Source organism: Mesocricetus auratus, unplaced genomic scaffold (assembly GCF_017639785.1).
Source record: "Mesocricetus auratus isolate SY011 unplaced genomic scaffold, BCM_Maur_2.0 Super-Scaffold_100028, whole genome shotgun sequence".
Classification (NCBI taxonomy): Eukaryota; Metazoa; Chordata; class Mammalia; order Rodentia; family Cricetidae; genus Mesocricetus; species Mesocricetus auratus.
Window position 1 is genome coordinate 13,639,900 of NW_024429209.1, and position 21,589 is coordinate 13,661,488.

At 45.4% G+C, this 21,589-nt stretch overlaps 1 protein-coding gene across 2 annotated transcripts in view; it reads right to left on the bottom strand.

Moving 5' to 3' along the window:
• Window positions 1-21,589, bottom strand: part of B4galt5 (beta-1,4-galactosyltransferase 5) — a 49,186-nt gene that overhangs the window by 12,182 nt on the left and 15,415 nt on the right. Inside the window, exons 1-2 of one of the 2 annotated variants that reach the window (XM_040732642.1) lie at window positions 19,069-19,649; window positions 3,876-4,010 (exon numbers count right to left, since the gene is read on the bottom strand). In XM_040732642.1, the coding sequence (XP_040588576.1) occupies window positions 3,876-3,993 (118 nt within the window). In that variant the 5' untranslated portion in view covers window positions 3,994-4,010; window positions 19,069-19,649. Of the gene's footprint in view, window positions 1-3,875; window positions 4,011-19,068; window positions 19,650-21,589 lie in introns of those variants that run through there. The other variant, XM_040732641.1, reaches the window with a different exon arrangement.

Here is a 21,589-nt window from a genome sequence, read left to right on the forward strand (position 1 = left end):
CCCATGTCCTCTTGTAGCCTCTATGAGCACCAGGTATGTATGTGGCACACAGACATACATGCAAGTAAAAACACTCAAATACACACAAAAAACTTTTTAAAAGATGTGGTGGGGTGGTTGTGGCGCACACCTTTAATCCCAGCATTCAGGAGGCAAAGGCAGGAAGATCTCTGTGAGTTCAAGGCTAGCCTGGTCTACAGAGGGAGTTCTAGCACGGCCAGGCCTACAACATAGAGAAAATCTGTCTAGAAAAACAACAGCTACAGAGCTGGTGCATGCTTTTGAACTTAGTGTATCTGATAATTTCTGTTTCTCTCACTTTGCTTACAGTGGTTGAGCTAGAGCAGTGTAGGCAAGTTCCCATTTACAGCTGTCTGCTGTCTTCTAGACTGTGGTGCTGCAAGCAGCTGGTGCCATTCAGATGCCTGGCTTTGTAGGCGGCCAGTAACTTCTTTTTGGAAGTAGAAGATTGTTCTTTGCTCAGGAATTGCAAACAGCTGTGCCTTGCTGGGAATCTACTTCCAACCCTGTGGTGGCTGTTCAGCAGGCTTTTCAAGCCTGGAAACTCACTACTCTCTGGCCCTGAAATGTTTAGGGTGAGGTATCACCTGGTGACAAGTCTTCCCTTCACTGGTCTGCTTCCCTTGTTTCTGTATCTATTTCGGTAGTAGTGTTGCTAAGCATTGGAGTGGGAAGTTGGGCAGCTGTTAGGGTGTGGACACCAAGTCATGTGGCAGGCTGTTCTGGCCAAGACATTGTTCAGAGTTGTTGTCCCCCCCAGTATCTTCAGGTTTTTCACTGGTCTGATCAGACTCCCCAGAGAAATGTGTTCTCGTCCTCTGCCATAACTGCAGTCCTGAGTTAAGTTAGCACCCTGGCACAGAGGGCAGAAGCACAGACACCCAAACCAAGGGGACTGTTTACACCTGGGAGGTTCTGGGGCTCCAGTTCTTTGGCAGGCTGGGGACACAGCTCTAGGCATCAGGCTGCATGGCCACTTTCAGCCTTCCTCGATCTTGGCCCCTCACTTCATTCCCTTCCAATTTTTCCAGACAAGATTCTCTAGGCTGGTCCTCAAACTTGCTATGTGATTAAGGATGACCTCACCTTTATTCTGATTCCCAAAGGTTTGGGACATTGGCCATTCCTGAGCTTTGAGAGATTCTGGGGACACTCTGGACAGTGAGGCTCTCTGTTGTATTATCAATTATTGGTTGGCTTCCATGAGTCTGTGAAGTCCTTGTCTTTTATCTTTGCTTCCCAACCTAATGTCTCCCCACTGTGATCTTCTTATTCTTAAGGCTTTGTACTACTAAACACACAAAACACACGCATCACACACACACCACCCATATACTACCACACATATCACAACATACACCACACACATACCACCAACACATATAGGCACACATGCATACACACAAACACAAACACACCACCACACACATATAAGCACACATAACATACCACCACACACATACATGCGCACACACATACCACTACACACACACATTTTTCCGACCGCTTGAATGGGATCTAAGAGTGTGTAAGCAGATGCCTCTTTTTCAGGGTAGCAAAAGGGCCGTGACATCATTCCCATATAAGGTTCAACAGAAGCACCATGCAGAAAACTCCCTCCAGGAAAGGGCAGGGCCAGCAGAGCAGTGGTGGCTGCACCACATTTTTGCAGACTGTCTCTTTTGCTAGAGCCCTTTAGATTCACACAGGTGTGACAACACTAAAGCTGACTCTCATCCACTCTGTGGCTGGAACTGGAGAATTTTCAGCTCAAATTGGGTTTTGCTGTTTTTTTCTTTCTTAAAGACTACTAAGAGGGTGTCTAAGAGATAAATGGCTAACAACTTGAGGAGTGCTGGTCCTGTCTTGAGAGTGGGGGTAGGAAGCAGAATGCTGTCCTTTATTTGGAGAGTTTTTAAATGGCAGGATTGTACTCTTTAAAAAGCTTTTTAAATTTCAGATGTATTCACTTTATGTGTATGGGGTTTTCGCTTGCATTTGTCTGTGCACTACTTAGTGCCTAGTGTCTGCAGAAGCCAGCTGTAAACTGGAGGTACAGATGCTGGTGAACTGCCATCTGGGTGTTGGGAACTGAGTCAGCTCCAGGGTAGCTGGAGGTTCTGCACACTGGGCCCATCCAGCACATGGGTTCTACCTTTGCATTACCAATCTCCACACTCAACAGGAGAGCAGCGTCTCTCCCCTGGAGCTGGGGGCTGGCTCTGGGCTTTGTGCACATGAGACAAGTATTCTCCATTCATTCAGCCACAGGCCATCCCTGATTAATTAATTAATTAATTCATTCATCCTATCTATCTTTCTAATCTATCTGTCTATCTTCAAAAGGTCTCATGGTATATGCTCCTCAAGTGTTAGAATTTCGGGTATAGCACTTCAATAACAGCTATTATTTTAGAAGATTCTGAGAGCAATATTGTTTCTCTTTAAGAAAAAAAAATGAAGCTGGAGAGATGGCTCAGCAGTTAAGAGTACTTACTGAGGGCTAGAGAGATGGCTCAGTGGTTAAGAGCACTGACTGCTCTTCCAGAGGACCAGGATTCAATCCCCAGTACCCACGTGGCAGCTTACAACTGTCAGTAACTCCAGTTACAGATGACCTGACATCCTCACACAGACATACATGAAGGCAAAACACCAATGCACATAAAATAAAGATAAATAATAATAATAAAAAAAGAATGCTGAGGGCTGGAGAGATGGCTCAGCGGTTAAGAGCACTGACTGTTCTTCCAGAGGTCCTGAGTTCAATTCCCAGCAACCACATGGTGGCTCACAACCACCTTGAATGAGATCTGGTGCCCTCTGTTGGCATACAGGCAGAAGACTGTATACACAATATATATATATATATATATATATATATATATATATATATATATATATCTTAAAAAAAAAAAAAAAAAGAGTGCTGAGCCGGGTGTTGGTGGAGCATGCCTTTAACCCCAGCAATCGGGAGGCAGATGCAGGTGGATCTCTGTGAGTTCGAGATCAGCCTGGTCTACAGAGAGAGCTCCAGGACAGGTTCCAAAACAATACAGAGAAACACTGTCCCGAAGACACCAAAAAAACAAAAACAAAACAAACAAATAAATAAAAGAGTGCTTAATGCTCTTGCAGAGGACCCAAGTTCAGTTCCCTGCACCCCTACTGGCCAGCCCATACCCACTTGTAACTCCAGATTAAAGGGATCCAACATTCTCTTCTGGCCTTTGTGGGCACATGCACTCAAGTGCGCGCTCTCTCTCTCTCTCTCTCTCTCTCTCTCTCTCTCTCTCTCTCTCTCTCTCTCTCTCTCTCTCTCTCACTCACACACACACACACACACACACACACACACAATGAATCCTGAAAGAAGGTAAGAAATGAGATCAGTGAGATGGTTTAGTGAGTAAATGCACTTGCCACCAAGTCTGATGATCTGAGTTCAACTCCTGGGACCCACTTGGTGGAAGAAGATAACCAAATTCCATACTCCATGGCATATTCATGCCCCAACACACACAGGGCGGGTGTAATGATAAACACCTTTAATCCCAGCACTTGAGAAGCAGAGACAGATCCAGCTAGGACTATACAGGGTGACACTGTGTCAAAAACATAACAAAAAGCCATGTTCTGAAAGACAACCTTGAGTTCAGAATGAAAATGCAGCCTTCTTGCTGCCTTAACACACCCTGAGCAGGAGTGAAGACTCCCTTCCAGCCCTTCTCTCAACACACTCTCTTTAGGAGGTAATTACTTAGCCTCCCCGGCCAACTTCCTCCCACCCCACCCCCCACCCCCAGCCCTTGGGAGAGAAGACATCCCATAGGTCCCTCTTCACTAGTACTTACCAGAGTCGTTCAGGCTACTGTTCCTCTTGGCATAGGCGCTGCGGACCACCTGCTCATACACCTGGGCACCAATGGTCCTCACATTGTCCCGAAGCAAGATGCTTTGAGCCTGCACCATGAAGAGGTAGGTATTCACTGTGGAAAAGACAGAGGAGAGTTGAGTAAGAAGAGCGCGCGCACGCACGCGCACCTATCACACGACACACAACTGCGGGCTTTTACTCTTTTTAGACCTTCAGTTCTAAGGCCTTCCAGTCTCATGTCTGTTTTCCACTCTGGATTCAGATACTCTTGGGTGGCCAGTAGAACTCAGGGGAATTTCGGCCAATCCCAAGTGTTATGATAAAGCGCAGGAGGGGACCATGTCGGATTCCATGTTGGGCAAGGTTGACCGAGGCGGAGGGACAACCATGCCAGGCAGACAGGGCTTAAGTGAGAAGTTTTATTAGAAGGGAGAAGGAAAGAGAAAAGAGGTAAAGAGACACAGAGACAGAAAGACAGAGAGAAGACAGAAGAAAAGAGGGACCCCAGGGAAACAGCGGGAAAGAGATCAGAAAGAAGGCGTAAGTGGGTGGAGGTCTTTCTTTTAAAGGGGGTCCTTCGCACCCGGGCTGACCAGGGCACTGCCTGAGTGCATTTTGCCAGGTGACAGGGGCAGGCCAGCATAGTGCCTGAATCCTTATAGCAAGTAGTTGTAGGAAAGCATAAGTGCAGCTTCGTCCCACCTAGTATGCAAGCCTTCACAGTGTGCTCTAGCACAATGACAATTAGAAGGACCTTCACAGACCAATGGAAACACTTGCATATCACTTTACAGCTACAGGCCACTCTGCTCCCCCAGGCGCTGAAAGCTGTGTCCCAACACCTTTGCAGAACGGTGGACTAAGATGCCCCACCCAGCCTGCCAACGCCCAAAGCAGTAAGGCAAGCACAGCTGAGTGCTCTTCAGGTAATTTGAGCAAAGGAGCAGTTGATGGTTTTGTCTTCAGTCTCTCCAGGAGGGAGCTACAGTAAGATCCACTTTTCCTGGCCAGCTCCTCCATAACTCACTCCCTCACAGGGAAAAGACTGCCTTACAAGGGTGGCCCATTTCCAAGCCGCCCGTGCTAGGATCTGAAGTGGAATCTTTAATGTGTGGCTGGCCTCCAACATGGCCTCAGGCTGTAGTACAAGGCTTACTGTTTTGGCACTTCTCTGTGCTCAGTACGCATGGCCTTGGGCTGTTAACTCTGGCTCAACAAGCTGTGTCTTGGTGACATGCTTTCTTGTCACTGTATCCCATACATAATGGGCGATAGTAACAACTGAAGGATAATGCCAATTTACTCCATTCCAGCCATGGAGTCTGGTGTTACACTGGGAGTGGAGACAAAGCGGCTGGAGAGTGTGGAGACTCCAGGCATCCGGTATAGGATAGATTCATATTGAAGACACCTTCAGAACAGAGTCCACATTATCCAATAGAGCTCTGTGTTAGAAGGCACATGCAAACCTGCCCCACCTTTTAAGATCAGAACAGACACATGGCTCATTGTCCAGGGGGGCTGGAAAACTTCAGAATTTTATTTTCCTTTTAGTTTTAGTTTATGGGGACTGGGACTCTGTGTACCCTAGCTGTCCTGGACTTGCTCTATAGACTGGCCTCCTGGGCTGGCCTTGAACTCACAGAGACTCATCTGCCTCTGCCTCCCAAGTGCTGGGACTAAAGGTGTGCACCATCACCAACGAACTTCTAAACCTTTAAGATGTAGCTCTGAAAAGCTTATACACAAAACATTATTATCTATTTCCAACTTGCAGTGCAGTGTAGGGTCACAGCAGGAGGGCAGTTCACAGTTTATTCATTAAAAAAACAAGAGTTTAAATTTCCTATCAGATTACTTGCTTGCTTCTGTGGTACTGTTCTGTGCTCCCATACCCTGGTCTTCCTTCATTTCCACACCAGCTGTCGGAAGTCACCTTAAAACAAGCTGCTCTTCATTCAATGGGTGCTGGTGGGTGTACATGTATGGTGCACGTGTGTGAAGGCTAGAGGGCAGCCTTGGATGTTAGCTTCAGGAATGTCAAATGCCTCCTTTGAAACAGGAATTCTTTTTGGCCTGAAGCTGACAAACCAAGCAAGACTGGCTGGCCAGAGAGTACCAGGGACTATCAAGTCTCCATTGCCCCAGTGCTGGGATCACAGGCACAAGGCACCATACCTGGCATTTTCATGCAGGTGCTATGGATGGAACTCAGGTCCATTGGAAGCACTTTACCAACTGAAGCATCTCTGTCCCCAGACAAACACCCCTACCACCCCATGTGCTGAAAAGGCAATGCTACAGAGAGGCTGCACTGGCACAGCTCAAAGTCTCTCCCCAAAGTGAGTTCAGAAAGCCACTTTCCTGCGTCTGCCCTCCGGCACTTGAACTAGGGCAGTCAGGGTTGAACCACTAAGTTGTGGCAAGCTCACAGGTGATACCAATACTGCTAGCCCAAGGGTACACCTGGAGACACACTCCTACAAGGAACGTGAGCTGATGTGCGTTAATTCTTTCTCTCTCTCTAAGGGAACAAAGAGGAGAGAGAGAAGTCCATCCATGCTGCAGTGCCCTCTACAGCACCTTCAGCAGTCACCGGTGAAACAGGATAAGTCACCGTACCTGGGCTCCACCACTAAGGGCTTTTGGTTTCCTTTGGTTTGGATTTGTAGGGGATGTAAAGCAATGTGGAGGCCAGAGGTCAGCATCATGTGTTCATCTACCAACTCTCTCTACCTTGTTTTTAAAGACAAGGTCTCTTGCTGAACCTGGTGCTCATCAACTTCAAAGGCTGGCTGGCAGTAAGCTCTGGGGAATCGATCCCTGTCTCTGCCTGCTTAGGGCTGAACTGCAGGTACAGGCCAACCATACCCAGCCTTTTGTTTTGTTTTTTCATGACATTGTTTCTCTGTGTAGCACTGGTTGTCCTTGAACTCATAGATCCACCTGCCTCTGCCTCCCCTGGGATTAAAGGCATAAAGTTGTACATGCAGATAGAGCACTCAGACATTAAACAAATTTTAAAAATCTTGGAAGGAAGGGAAGGAGAGACAGAGAGGGAGGGAGGGAGGGAGGGAGGGAGGGAGGGAGGGAGGGAGGGAGGGAGGGAGGGAAGAAATTCACAGACACACACCAGTAAAGCCTTTCTGTTTGACTACAGGAAGGTGCTCAACCCTGAAAAACATAAAAGACCAAGACCCACAAGGAAAAGAGGGACCAAGAGAAAATGTGCTGACGTGTTTCTTGTAGACCTATGTACTTGTTAGTGTGCCTAGAAAGCCAAAGCATCTAGGAACAGAGCTCAGCATAGTAGGGAGCTGGAGAAAGAGGACAATCATAGGAACTTCCGTGACACACTCGGTACAAGCACGACTCTGAAGAAAAGGTCCAGGACTAGACTTTTAGAGAGCCAACTAATGGGAGATGCTCAAACAGGTAAAGCCCCCACCGAAATAGCAAGGTTCCAACACCAAGTCTGGGCACTTGTTCCTGTAAAGTTTTACGTGGAAGGCTGAGGCACGAAGAGGCCAGCCTGGTCTACAAGGTGAGTTTTGGGCCACCCTTGGCAATAAAGTGAGATCCTGTCTCTAAATAAAGTACATAAACTACAATAGCACAGGACTGCAATGCTTATATGTGGGAGACAGAAGCAGGAAGCCAGTCTCCAGTTCAAGGCCAGCTGGTCTGCACAACAGTAATACTCAGTCTTGGTCTGTGAGTTAGGGAAATGGGTAAAAAAGCCAAACCTAACAATCTGAGTTTGATCTCAAAGACCTACATTGTGGAAGGCATAAGGGGTGAACACGGAGATTCAGAGTACATATGTCAGAGAGCCGTGGTGTGACTCCCAGTGAGCTGGAATACCTGTGAAGCCGCCCGACCGAGATCCTGTATGTTTATGGATAGCTGAATCCCGCCTTAACCACCGAAGATTATAGAGAATCAGCTTTCACAAAGGTTCTCAGTGAAGAATGAACCCACTGATCCTGGGTCTGCATGGTTTCCTATGGAGTCAGTGTACTTCCTGCATCCTGCTGTACTAGTGTTTCCTAATGCCTCTGTGTGTGTGTGTGTGTGTGTGTGTGTGTGTGTGTGTGTATGTGTGTGTGTGTGTGTGTGTGTGTGACCCCAGGGGTCACTGACATGCAAGTTGTTGCCTCTGAGTCACAGAAGCAGGAACAGAGGTCTGCCTATGTCATCTGACCCTGTGAAGTCAGATTTCACAACAGGGCTTGGGCTCTGGAGTCCAGGTCTCCCAAGTGCCCAAAGGCATCCTCTCTTCTTTATTTGATGTGGGCTTTTTACTGTTGGGATCACATGCACAACTCGCACCAGTATTTTCAATGCTGGGCACCAACATGACATGCCAGGAGGCATCCTGAGTCCCTTTAGAAAGTTTTAAAAAGTTGATGCTGGAATGAGAGTCACCGATTTACACATTTCAAATCCACTCGCTGCACATGCTGGGAGGCAGTAAAAACAAAGGTTATGGCACACAGCAACACACAAATTTCCTTAAGAAAAGGAAAAAGGGCTAGAAAATTGGAAAGATGGCTCAGCAGTTACAAACACTTACTAAGGGGGCTGAGGAGATGGCTCCACAGGTAAGCGCACTGGATGCTTTTTCAAAGGACAGGTTCGATTCCCAGCACCCACATGGCAGCTCACAACTGTCTGTAACTCCAAGATCTGACACCCTCACACAGACAGACAGGCAGGACATAAAAATGAATAAATTATTTTTAAAAATGCTTACTGAAAAATCATGAGACCAGAATTCGGATTCCAGCACCCATGTAATGAATCTGACATTCCAGCTCCAAGGTGGATGAGCACAGACAGGGGATCCCTGGGGCTTGCTGGCTTGGAGTCTAGCTGAGGAAACTCAAGCCCTAGGTCCCTGGAAAAAACTCTTCAAAGGCATAGGGAGAAAGTGATAGATAGGGACACTTGGTGCCATCTGACACCCATGCACACATGCCTGCACACACTTGTGCACATGTATTTAATCCCAGCATTTGAGGCAGGCAGAGGCAGAGATATTTACACATAAATATTTACACACAGATATTTATACACAAATAATTTTTTAAAACTACATTTCTTTTCTCTAAAATGCAGGAAGTATTTGCATGCCTGCACTGTCATATCCTTTCTGGAGCAGCAGAAAATGTTTAAGGAAACTGGAAGTGGAATCCCACACAGGGCAAAGGACAAAGGTTTTTCAATTCAGGCTGACTCTGGAAAGAACTGCCTTGCTCTCTAAGGCCATGCCATCCCTGGCACAACAGCCATTCAGTCCATTACAGGTTGTTTCCAGTCAAGTTTGTTTTTTGTTTTGTTTTGTTTTATTTTATCTTCAAGTGGCCAAGCAGTGGTGGAGCACACCTTTAATCCCAGCACTTGGGAAACAGAGGGAGGTGAATCTCGATAAGTCTGAGACCAGCCTGGTCTACAGAGCAAGTTCCAGGACAGGCTTCAAAGCTATAGAGAAACCCTGTCTCGAAAAAACAAAACAAAAAAAGTGGTAACATCAACAGCCATGCAGTGTCTTGAAAACAAGCCTACAAACCTGCCAGTCTTTTTAAAATCTGGATTATTAAAAGTTACACGATTAGATGTAAACACATATCTAAACAAAGCTCACTAGGCAGTTCAGAACAGGCAGGTAAGCCACAGCTTCCACTCTCACAGTCTTTATGGGAATTTGAGTTCTTTGCACATTTATATAGGCAGGAATATAAATTCTAGCTTCAACTTAAGAATTTTTAATTATGAATAGTGTGACACTGATCAACCCTCACAACTGCCTACGCCAGCATATGCCCCACAGAGAGTTCAGCAAAGATGCCCAGATCTCATACCACATGACCAAAGGGAACCCTGGGCCAGAAGAAACTGCACACAAGGCTTCAGACACTGTCAGCATCACAGACATGTTATCCAGCACCCACTATGCACTGGACTAGGTGAAGCAGAAGAAAAGATACTGTGAGAGGTGCAGCCTCCCTCTTCCAGTTGCAGCCTTGGTCTGTCCTATGGTATCAGATTCCTGCTGCTGACACTACTGCTCACGAGCTCTTACCTTTCCTGATGCCTCTCCATCCCACTGCTGGAACTGCCCACTCCTATTTCCAGCCATGCCTGCTTCATGAAGAGGCACCTTGCTCTTGAGTGAACTGGAACATGGCTATGGCCACTTGTGACTGCCATACTTGAATGGCCTCTGCTTTACAAAGATCAACAAGGGACATCACGTTCTCAAACTTCCCTTGTCTTAAAGCCCAGAAGAGCTTCCCAGAACCATTTACAGAAACCAAGAACTAAGGTACTGACAAAGGCACCAGCACTCCTCTCCTGGGAGTGCATTTATACCACACAAATGGCAGACACGAGAGGGCTAAGAGTCTTCCTCTGGCTTTGGGTGGCGGCTTGAGCCACCTTTAACCTTTAACCTTGGCTAAAGGTTAGGCCAGGATGAACAGATGGGAGGACCAGAAAGTCAAGGCTACATACCAAGTTTGAGGCTATCCTGGACTACATGAGCCTCTGTCTCAAAGGACAGCAAAACAAAACTTTATTTTCTTTTCTTTGTTGCAACAAGCCGTTTCCCCAACCCTACGGGAAAGCTATTATATGATAAAAAGGGTACTATGTCAGACTTCACCAATTTTCTGCTCTCTGGCATACAGTCCAAATCAAATGTCTTCTTTTTCTTAGGTGACACATCTCACTACAACCTAGACTGGCTTTGAGCTTGTATCCTTCTGCCTCAGCCTCCCACCAAGGTTCCAAACATCATCTTCGATGCAGCCTCTCCACTAACCCCCTTTTGGAAGGCCATCTCTCTCTGTGTCTAGTGAGGATGATACTGTAATCGCATTACTGTTAGCCAGGAAGATCCTGGTAGATTAACAGGGTTTTCCATTCTTTGTGAATTTCAGTTTCTAAGAAGGCATCATGCCAGTTCACATTAACACCCAACTTGCCAAACATTTGAGGTAAGAACCAAGCTTTCATGACAATAGTCAAAGATTCAGAGAAAGCACCAGAAACTGCCCAGGGTAACAAGACACAGCGAGTAAAGCAAGGCTTTCCAGAGAAGTCTGAGGGCGGAGTCCTCCTTCCAGTCCAGACTCCAGGCTGCAGATATGGATATATATATATATATATATATATATATATATATATATATATATATATATCTGCCTGTAGCCCCAGGGAGTGGGGCATGCAGAAGACAGAGGCCGCAGAGGATGGCACGCACTCCTCTTCTCACCTGTTATTCTTTTCTTGATCTAGAATGTTTAGTCATTAACTTTCCCCCTTTGGCCTTGTGCAGGTAGTAAAGTCATTTCTGATGAACCAAGTCCACAGGGGCAGAGGAGTCAATTGCTTGCTCTATAAAACAAGAATGACTAACAAAGCTGAGAGCAGCCGGGCTGTGGTGGCACACACCTTTAATCCCAGCACTAGGCAGAGGTAGGTGGAACTACTGCGTTTGAGACCAGCCTGATCTACAAGAGCTAGTTTCAGGACAGCCTCCAAAGCCACAGAGAAACCCTGTCTCGGAAAAAAAAATAACAAAAAAACGAAATCAAAAACAAAGCTGAGAGTAGCTGATGTAGTGGTCCTTTTAACTTCAGCACTAGGGAGCAGAGCCAGGTGGGTCTCTGTGAGTTCTAGGTCATCCAGGGCTGCATAGTAAAATTTTGTGAAAGCAAAGTTGCAGAAGTTTGATTTTGGAAATATCTAAATTGCCAACTAAACCTAAGTCAAAATATATTAAAACTAAGGATTCTGTAAACAAATCAAGGATCATAATTCAAAGATAGAGACCCCAGTTTGACTGTGTATGAAGTTAAAAGCATCCAATGGCTATTCCATATCTCCCAAACCATTATTTGGTTTATAGGATCAAGAATACCATTTATTGGGCTGAAGAGATGGTTCAGGAGTTCAGAGTGTGTATTACTCTTCCAAAAGGACCTGAGCTCAATTCCTAGGACTCACCTCAGGTGGCTCTCAAATGCCCATAATTCTAGCTCCGGAGATTGACACCTCTGGCCTCCAGGGATACCCCCACACGTGGTATACACACACATATACACATGATTAAAGGTAAAATTATCTTAGTTCCAAATTTTTGTGTTTTGCATGACTTAGAAGAGAGTCCATGAAACAGGTAGGTACTGCAGTGCATGCCGGCAAGTCTGGAGTTTAGCAAGTGAAGGCAGGAATACTAAGGGCTCAAGACCATCCTTGTCTCTGCAGCAAGATCTTAAGACCTTGTTTCAAAGCACACACACCTGGGGGGTGGGGTGGCACTTGGCCATTTCTGTTCTTACCACTCCAACAACTGTCAAGAGCAGCTCTGTAGGGCCAGCCATGACCCCAATCAATGCCCCTGCTACATATCTTGAACTGAAAGACCCCAAACCAAGATTTCAGAAACCAACACTTCACCACAGCAAAGCATGCACTCTGGAAGAAAGATAGGGACAGGGAGGAGGGACAACCAAAGTCACATTTGTAAGGTATACATGAACAGAAGTTAACGTTCCTGATACTCTCATTCAAGGCATCACATACAACAATTAAAAATAAATAAATAAATAAATAGGTAAATAGTTTAGCAGTAAAACAGCCCGCACTAATGCCATGCTGGTGACCATATAGTTCTGAAATTCAGCAAAAATTAAATTACAGTGGCTGTAATAGATTTGGCACTTTATTTTTAAATATTAACAAGATGCCAGGGGGAGGACATTTATCAAGGGATGGAGCTCAGCAGCAGCCCTGCTCACTCAGAGGCCAATTAGCATCCCCATCTTGCCTGACAACAGCCTCTCTGGGTGCTCAGAGCCTCTTGGGACTCTGGATTTGCAGCTCAGTCTCTGCCAGAGCGTCTGTGGATTGGCAAACCAGGGGCTCTGCATCCGGGCTAACCCAGCAAATCTATCTTGCTTTCTTTAGTTTCTCTTGCCATCTGAAGATTAAACTCTACATGGTGGTACAAGCTGGTAATCCCATCCCATGGCAGTCAGAGGCTGAAGATCAGGAGTTCACGGTAAGCCTGGGCAACGTGAAACTGCATCAAAACACCAAAGAGGCTGGCAAGATGATTCAGCAGGTAAAGGAACTTGCCACCAACCCTAATAACCAGAGTTTTGTAGAATCCAGAATCCATACAGTAAGAGAGAATCAATTCCTGCAAGTTGCCCTCTGACCTCCCCAAGTACATCAAACACACACACACACACACACACACACACACACACACACACACACACACCAGTCACATAAACAAATTAAGTAATGTAGAATAATCCCCAGAAATTAAAATAATAGAAATTAAAATAATAGAAGACAAGGGACCAAGGGGTTAGAGAAACACAAAACCTTTGACTTCAGTGACCAGTACTCACATTAAAAAGCTGGGTGCACTGGGGTGCACTTTTAACCTAGAGCTGAGGAGGCAGAGACAGCAGATCCCTGGTGTAATAGGCAGCCAACTTAGCCTACTTGGGAAGCTCCAGACCGGGGAGAGACTTTCTCAAAAAATAGAACAAGGTAGATGGCAACTGAGGAACTGAAGTTGACCTCTGACCCCCACACATATTTGAGCATGCACATACATGCGTGCATACATGCACACACACAACATTCAGGTTACTTGATGTTTCTCCTCTTGCCTTGTCTTTCCCTCCTGACTCATCTTTGAAGTCAGCCAGATCTGGAGAGATAGCTCAGCAGTTAAGAGCATTTGCTACTCTTCCAGAGGTTTTGGGTTTGGTTGCCAGCACCCACAAGGAGGCTAACTATCATCTGTAATACCAGAACCAACATTCTCTTTTGGTCTATGGGTACCAAATGCCCACATGTACAGACATGCATGCATACAAAATACCCATTCACAAGGAAGGCAGAAGGCAGAAGGAAGGAAGGCCAGCTGAACCCCAATATTCAGATTCACCAAGGTCAGCTGAACATCTTAGTTCATGGTCAGGAGTTTGCAGCTGTGGGTTTCACTCTATGGTCTGGAAGATCACTGGAGATTGGGTAACCTCAGTTTTTAGAGTAGGGGACTGTGTCCTGGGGCTTCTCCAAGAGTCATTCCTGAATTCAAACACCTACAGGCCCTTCCAAAGTCTTTAAGAGTCAATGTTTACTTAGCTCTAGCTTGGGCAGCCCTCCCACAGAATGGCTCTGTCTACTGAGAGGCAAAACACAAGTCCCTTAGAGACTATAATGCAATCCAGTGTGGCAGTACATGCATTAATCCCAGCATTCAAGGAATGATGCAGGAGGACTACAAGCTAAAGACCAGCCTGAGCTATACAGTAGAACCCTGTCTCAACAAAAAAACAATAATCTGTGCTTGTTTCAACTACAACATCCTACCCTAAACACCTCTCTTAGCAGGCTTTCTGGAAGTGTCTTGCTAATTTGCAGTTAGAACAAACACATTCAAGAAAATGATGTTCCCAGCAGGATAGCAATGCTCCATGTGGGGATGAGAATGGCCTTGCATTTTGGTCCAATAACTGATGCTGGGAGCAGCAATACAGCAGAAATGAAGTCAAGTTATTGAACTGAGGACTGTGCTCACCTGCCCCCCAAAAGAGGATGAATGGTCCAGTTCCACTTAGTCGTGTCAATCCATTTCACCCTTCCTAGCATACCCATCAGTTACAGAGCAGGATCATGGACTAACCTAAGGAAGAAAGCCAGAGCAGGGAGTTTATGTAGCTCAGCGGCAAAGTGCTTGTTTCTCTTGTAGGAAACCCTGGGTTCACTTGTAGCACTACAAAAGGAAGAGATTGGAGGTCAGCTTAGTGATGACTACCCCAGAGCTGGCATAGGACAGGTAAGGAGACTCAGAGCAAAGCTGCAATGTCACAGATCAGCAGATATAAGAGTAGTCTAGCTGGCAAAAAAGCCCAGCCCTTTGTTCCTCTGTCCCAGGTGCACAGGAACTATCTAACTATGGGCATAAGACAAGTGCTTGCCACAGCTTAAGTGGGCACACTCTCTGGCATGGAAGCTGTCTGAAGGACAAGGCTTGTAATGAGCCAAGAAGTCAACTGGCCCATGTTCAGTGACTTACAGCATGACTGAGCTCAGGAGTTAGCAGGGACAGGTACAGCAGGGCCCTGGGAGCGCCAAGTGACAGGCTCTTCCCAGATTTCCCAGACTTCAGAGTCTTTGATAAAAAAGGTTTTACTATAATCCCTATTTTACAGAAACAGGCCAAGAGCCAGCTTTGATTTGGCCAAGAGCCACTATTACAGGGGCTGCTAAGACTTGGGAGAGTCCTAACTACCTACCTGTCCACCTCACTGTGAGCACTATGCTTTCTCCATTGTCCTAGAACTATGTAGACCAGGCTACCCTTGAACTCAAGAGATCTGCCTGCCTCTGCCTCCCCAGTACTGGAATTAAAGGTGCATGGCTTAACCCAGCTCCATTTTTAAAAATACCCTCTTGCATCTAACTTTCTTTTCCACCTTTTAAAACACTAAACAATACTTTTTTGAAACTGCTAGTCCTGATATAAAACTAAATATTAACCTTTATCTGTCCTGCCATTCTAACACTGCCAGGTCTTACTGACAAGCTGAATGTTGGCTAATTATATAAGTGCCCTGTTACTGGTCAAGCAAGCATTTCTTTGGTGGACTGGACTCCTGAACCCCAGAGTCAGGTTTCCCATGACACACATCATGGACATAATGCTGCTGCCAGCAGGCAGGGCAAACAGGAGACTGAGGAGATGCGGGAGAGCACTCAGTCAGGCTGAGAGGGAACAGAGCAGGGTGCTTAGCCAGCACCTAGGAGGTCCTGGCTTCAAACCAAGCACCATCACCAAAACCCAAACAAAAATCCCTGTGAACTAAATAAATAAACTTTGGGGCTGGGGAGATGGCTCAGTGGTTAGGAAAATGGACTGCTCTTCCAGAGGACCTGAGTTTAATTCCCAGAACCCCTGTGGTAATCCCCCTGCTTGAGCAAGTACCAGGATTACAGGTGTGAGTCACCACACTGGGCTTGGGCTGGCTACGATAATGATTTTGTTTACCCTACAATGGTTTGGCAATTAGTGCCAGGCAAAATATCAGTAATGTCAAACTGGACCCCACATGAAATTTCACCAATACTTAAGTCCATGCTCAACTCAGAAGCTACAAACTGCACACCATCATTGTATCTGGTCTACCAACAGTTTCTGGGTTTCACTATCTCTTTATACAGAATTAATTAACTGCAAGGTAAATAGCCCAGTGGTTGAAACTGTCAATTTTGGAAGAGAATCCTCTTACATCCTAAGCTGCCAAGTGACTCTAAGCAAAGTAATCATTCTGAATTTGTTTCCTCAACCATAAAATGGGGATAAGGGCACGCTTCTCTTACTGAAAATGAAATAAATTGGCTGGGAGGTGGTGGTGCATGTCTTTAATCCCAGCACTTGGGAGACAGAGGCTGGTGATGGATCTCTGTGAGTTCGAGGCCAGCCTGGCCTACAGAGTTAGTACCAGGACAGCCAGGACTGCTACACAGAAAAACCCTGTCTCAAAAAACGGAAGGGGGGGAAAAAAGAAAATTTAATAAGTTAAATTTATTATTTGAATAAAAAATGGAACTAGAGAGATGGCTAATGGGTAATAGTGCTTGCTGTACATGCATGAGGACCCAAGTTTAGATTCCAACACCCACTTAAAAACTGAGGTAGGCTGGAAGTGGAGGCGCACACCTTTCTTTAATCCTAGCACTTGGGAGGCAGAGGCAGGTGGAGCTGTCAGTTCAAGGCCAGCCTGGTCTACAGAGCAAGTTCCAGGACAGCCAGAGCTATGCAGAGAAACCCTGTCTTGAAATACAAAAAAAAAAAAAAAAAAAAAAAAAAGAATATTTTTTCTTTCTTTGAACAGAGTGACTACCCTAGCAGCTTCCTTTCTGCTGGAAGATCTGCAGGAGGACTCTTAAGTTGCTCCTGCCATGTCTCTGAGCTCTTTTTGTCTTTCTTAAAGGGGGGGACGCTCTCTCTCTCTCCAGATCCTTCTCATTTGGTCTAAAGACTTGCAGAAAGCAGCTTCTGCTTCAGTACTACTGAGAAACTGTGCCAGACCAGAGACCCCAGAGAACAAGGAAAACTTGCAGACTTTGGAGAGCTGCCAAGGCCAACAGAATACCAGGAGATGAGATTCTGTAGGAGAGTTCCAGGGGGAGACATCACACTGCAGCTGCTCTGCCCCATGGGGCTGTGGCCAATTCAGGTGCCAGGAAGAAGGCTAAGGAAGTGCCACACAGCCTGGCACAGGACCAGAAGCACTAATGACAATAGAGAACCCTGCAGACCTTGTGACAGCATCTCAGGTCCAAAGAGACAAAAGAGGACAGCAGGCTCAGCAGAAGTGCTTGAGGGGCACAGCCTAGGTACCAGGGGAGGGGCCAAGAAAGCATCCAGCTCTCTGTTGGCACTTGTAGGGTGCCACCAAACAGGCCCAAAAGGAACCTGACAAAACCTCACCCAGGGGTCAGCTCAGCTGCTGTCAGTAAGCTTCCCATTCTTTTTAGTTTATGTGCATTGGTGTAAAGGTGTCAGATCCGCTGGAACTGGAGTTACAGATAGATGTGGGTGCTGGGAACTGAACCCAGGTCTTTGAAAGAGCAGCCAGTGCTCTTAACCACTGAGCCATCTCTCTAGCCTTCCAGCTTTCCATTCTCATAACAAAATACTTTAGATGATTAGTTGATAAAAAAGAGAAATGATTCATCTAAAAAGAAGTTAAGGCAAGGGAGTTTAATGTTCTAGACCAGCCTGTCTATGTAGCAAGACCCTGCCTCAAACAAACAATGCTGGTGAGATGAATCGGCTGGTAAAGACCCTTGCTACCAAAGGCATCATAATGGCCTGAATTCAATCCCTGGAATTCATACAATTGAAGGACAGAACCCACTCCAGTAAATGTCCTCTGACCTCTGCACTTGTGGCATAGCATGTCTATGTCTGTACACACAAACTAACTGAAAATTAATGTTAAAGGAGCATGACACTAGTGACATACCTATTAACAGGGTGCCTGGCTAGCATGATTATGAGGCCCTGAATTCTATCTATAGAACTGAATAAACTGGGCGTGGTGACAGCACAGAGCAGGTGGAGGCAGGAGGACCAGGCATTAAAAGTTATCCTCCTGGCTGGAGTAATGGCCCAGTACTTAGGAGCAATTGTTGATCTTACAGAGGACCTGAGTTTGCTTCCAAGCGCTTACATCAGGAGGCTCAAAACCACCTGTGCTTCCAGGAACAACACCCTCTTCTAGCCTCTGTGGGTACCCATGCACACATGACTTCACTTGAATACACATATATAAAAAAAGCTATCCTTGGCTACATAGTAAGGTTGAGGCCATTTTGGGATATATGAGATAAACACACACTGAAAATAATCTAGACTTCAAACTGAAATTAGAAGTACATGAATTTACTTTAATATTAGATATACAGGGAAAAAGATGAATTATTGAATTAGAAGACAAATTCACAGAAATATCAGACTGGAGTAAAGAGGAAAACAGAAAACTGACATTGGCCAGCCAGTTTCTCAGTAAGCAGCTTTCCCTCTCCTCCTGCTACACACAGATGACCATGAGTACTGCACAGTCGGAAGAACTTGTGCTCCTTGGTCACCAGCATGGCTTATCAGTGAAATAACTCTTGAACTCAGTCTGTGAGATGAACAGAGTTCCTTCCTTAGCTCCCCCTCTGTGCCCCAAAGCTGGACACACACCTTCCCCTCCACCTTGAAGACACTAACTGCTAACACTGGAACCAATACTCAGCAAGGCGGAAAGAATCTAGTTTTCTCTAAATGGCCAAATGGAATCTTTGGGTGGAGAGCACAGAACACTGTTTCTGCTGTGACAGTCACTGCAACCAGTTCCTTCAACATAACCTGCAGACTGGGTGTGGACTTGGACTCTTACGTAATAGACAGCAGATAAGAGCTGGCAAGGATCTGTATGATTTGCTGTCCCAGCAGGAATTCCTTGAAGATTGGGTAATTTATTCTGCTTTTCACTCTTTAAACAATATATAGATAGGAAACATGAGTCATTCTGATAAAAACAATGGTCACAGAAAAGAGATATTACCATGCTGTCACGTACATAGAGAAGCTGAAGCTGACCTCTATGGGATCCTGATCTCCAGATGTGAAATGGAGTGCTGAACAGGATGGCTGACAAGCTGGAGAGGAAAATGACTTTGTAGCAGCACAGTCAACACGGGACAAAGCTTAATTACAGCCCTGGAAAATTACACGCATACATGTTCAATAACTATGTAACAATGGCAGATAACAGTTAACTACCTCAAAATACAGATGATTTTTAATGTTTCCAACATAATAGATGATGGAGGCAACAGATAGGCCAATTATATGCCAGCCATATACTGTATATACATTTTAAGGAGCCATACTGGAGCCAGACCTGTGATGCACACCTGTAATCCCATCAACTGTGGAGCAGGCAGGATGAGCATAAGTTTGGGGCCAACCTGGGTTGCATAATGAATTCTGGGCCAGCCTAAGTCACAAAGTAGAACCTTGTTATAAAACAATACAATAACTGTAGGGGCTGAAGATGGCTCAGTGGTTAAAAGGACTTACTATTCTTGCAATGAGCCAAAATTCAATTGGCAGCACCAACACTGAGCATCTCATAACTACCTGAAACTTCAGCTCCATGGAGATCAGACACCTCTGGCCTCCATGGGTACCAGCACACAAACAGATACATACACATACTTACAAAACAAAATAAATTTTGTAACGAAAAAGAGATGGGTAGTGGTGGCACATGCCTTTAATCCCAGCAGAGGCAGGATGATCTCTCAGTTCAAAGCCAACCTGGTCTACAGGAGTTCCAGGACAGCCAGGGCTACATAGAGAAACCCTAAAAACAAAACAAAACAAAACAAAACAAAACTCCTAAAAAGAAATGTTGTCACTTCTGTAGCAGGCCTTCCTGGACCGACAGTCCCCAAATTGTGTCATGGAGACTTATTATTAATTATGAATGCTTGGCCTTAGCTAGCTTTTTTTTAACTTAAATTAACCCATTTACATTAATCTACTGCTGCCCCAAGGCTCATTTACCTCATCTATGTACTGTCCATCCTGCTTTCCTGCTTCCTTGTGGTTTTTCTCTGCCAGACAGTCCCATCCATCCCTCCACTGCCTCGATATTGGCAGTTCAGCTTTTTATGAGACCAACAGCAACACATCTCTGCACAGTTAAGCGAAAAGTCTATCCCACAACACAACCTCCCACAGACACAAGCACACCACAGAGCTGCTCTTCCCTTAGAGCACTGCCAGTCAGTAGTCTCTGCCGCCAACTACACACTGACACTTCTACTCAGTACAGACTGTGTGTAGAATACAACAACTATGGTTTGGAAGAACTAGGACACCCTCAAGCAGCTCACAAACACCTGCAAGTGTTCCAGGAGACCCGATGCCCTCTCTGCCCTCCTCAGGCACCAGACACACATGTACAGCCCTCCCCCAACACACAATTTTAAGTAAAAATAAGCTTTTTTTAAAATTTGCATACCAAAATAAAAGGCCAAAAAGAGCATCAAAATGTTAGTGTGTATTATCTCAGGGTCAGAATTCAGGCGGGGTTTTGTTTGAGCTTTGCTTTGTTTCCAAGATTTTACAGCAGATACATTATTTATTTTAAAAATTACCTTTATAGCCGGGTGTTGGTGGCGCACACCTTTAATCCCAGCACTTGGGAGGCAGAGGCAGGCGGATCTCTGTTGAGTTCGAGGCCAGCCTGGTCTACAGAGTGAGTTTCAGGACAGCCTCCAAAACAATACAGAGAAACCCTGTCTGGAAAAACCAAAAAAAAATTACCTTTATTTGTTGTATATGTTGGGGGGCACATATATACTATAGCAAGTGTGTGAAGATCAAAGGACAACTTTTGGGAGCCATTTTCCATGTATTATATGGTTAGGTCCCAGGACCAAACTCAGATTGTCAGATATATATATATATGTATATATATATATTGCTTTTTAAATAATTCTGCCAAATCAGGATTCATCCTACCTTTTTCTTTTTTTTTAATATTTTATTTATTTATTGTGCATACAGTCTTCTGCCTGCATGCCAGCAGAGGGCACCAAATCTCATTCAAGGTGGTTGTGAGCCACCATGTGGTTACTGGGAATTGAACTCAGTACCTCTGGAAGAACAGTCAGTGCTCTTAACTGCTGAGCCATCTCTCCAGCCCCGAATATATTGTTTTTTAATCCAAAATAACTAACAGCTACTTAGGGGGAGGGTAGTAGCGGTCATCGGTTGACCTGAAATAACCACTATGTGAACAATTTTAGTACCCTCATCTTACAGGTACATCCATGTCCTTGCTACCTAATTTATCTTTGTACAACCAGGTTCCCCCAGCAACAAACTTGTAGGCACTGGCTCTGCTTGGTGACCTGGACAGTGTTAGCCTGTTTAAAGTTGTACCTACTACAGTTTTGCTTTCTGTCTTCAGTGTTCTAACCTGCCAAGCTTTCCTTTACTTACTCACTCAAGTCTGAATCCTATAATTAACAGGTATGTCCAGTGTGCTGCTCCTGTCCTGTGACCACACTATTATACAAAGCACT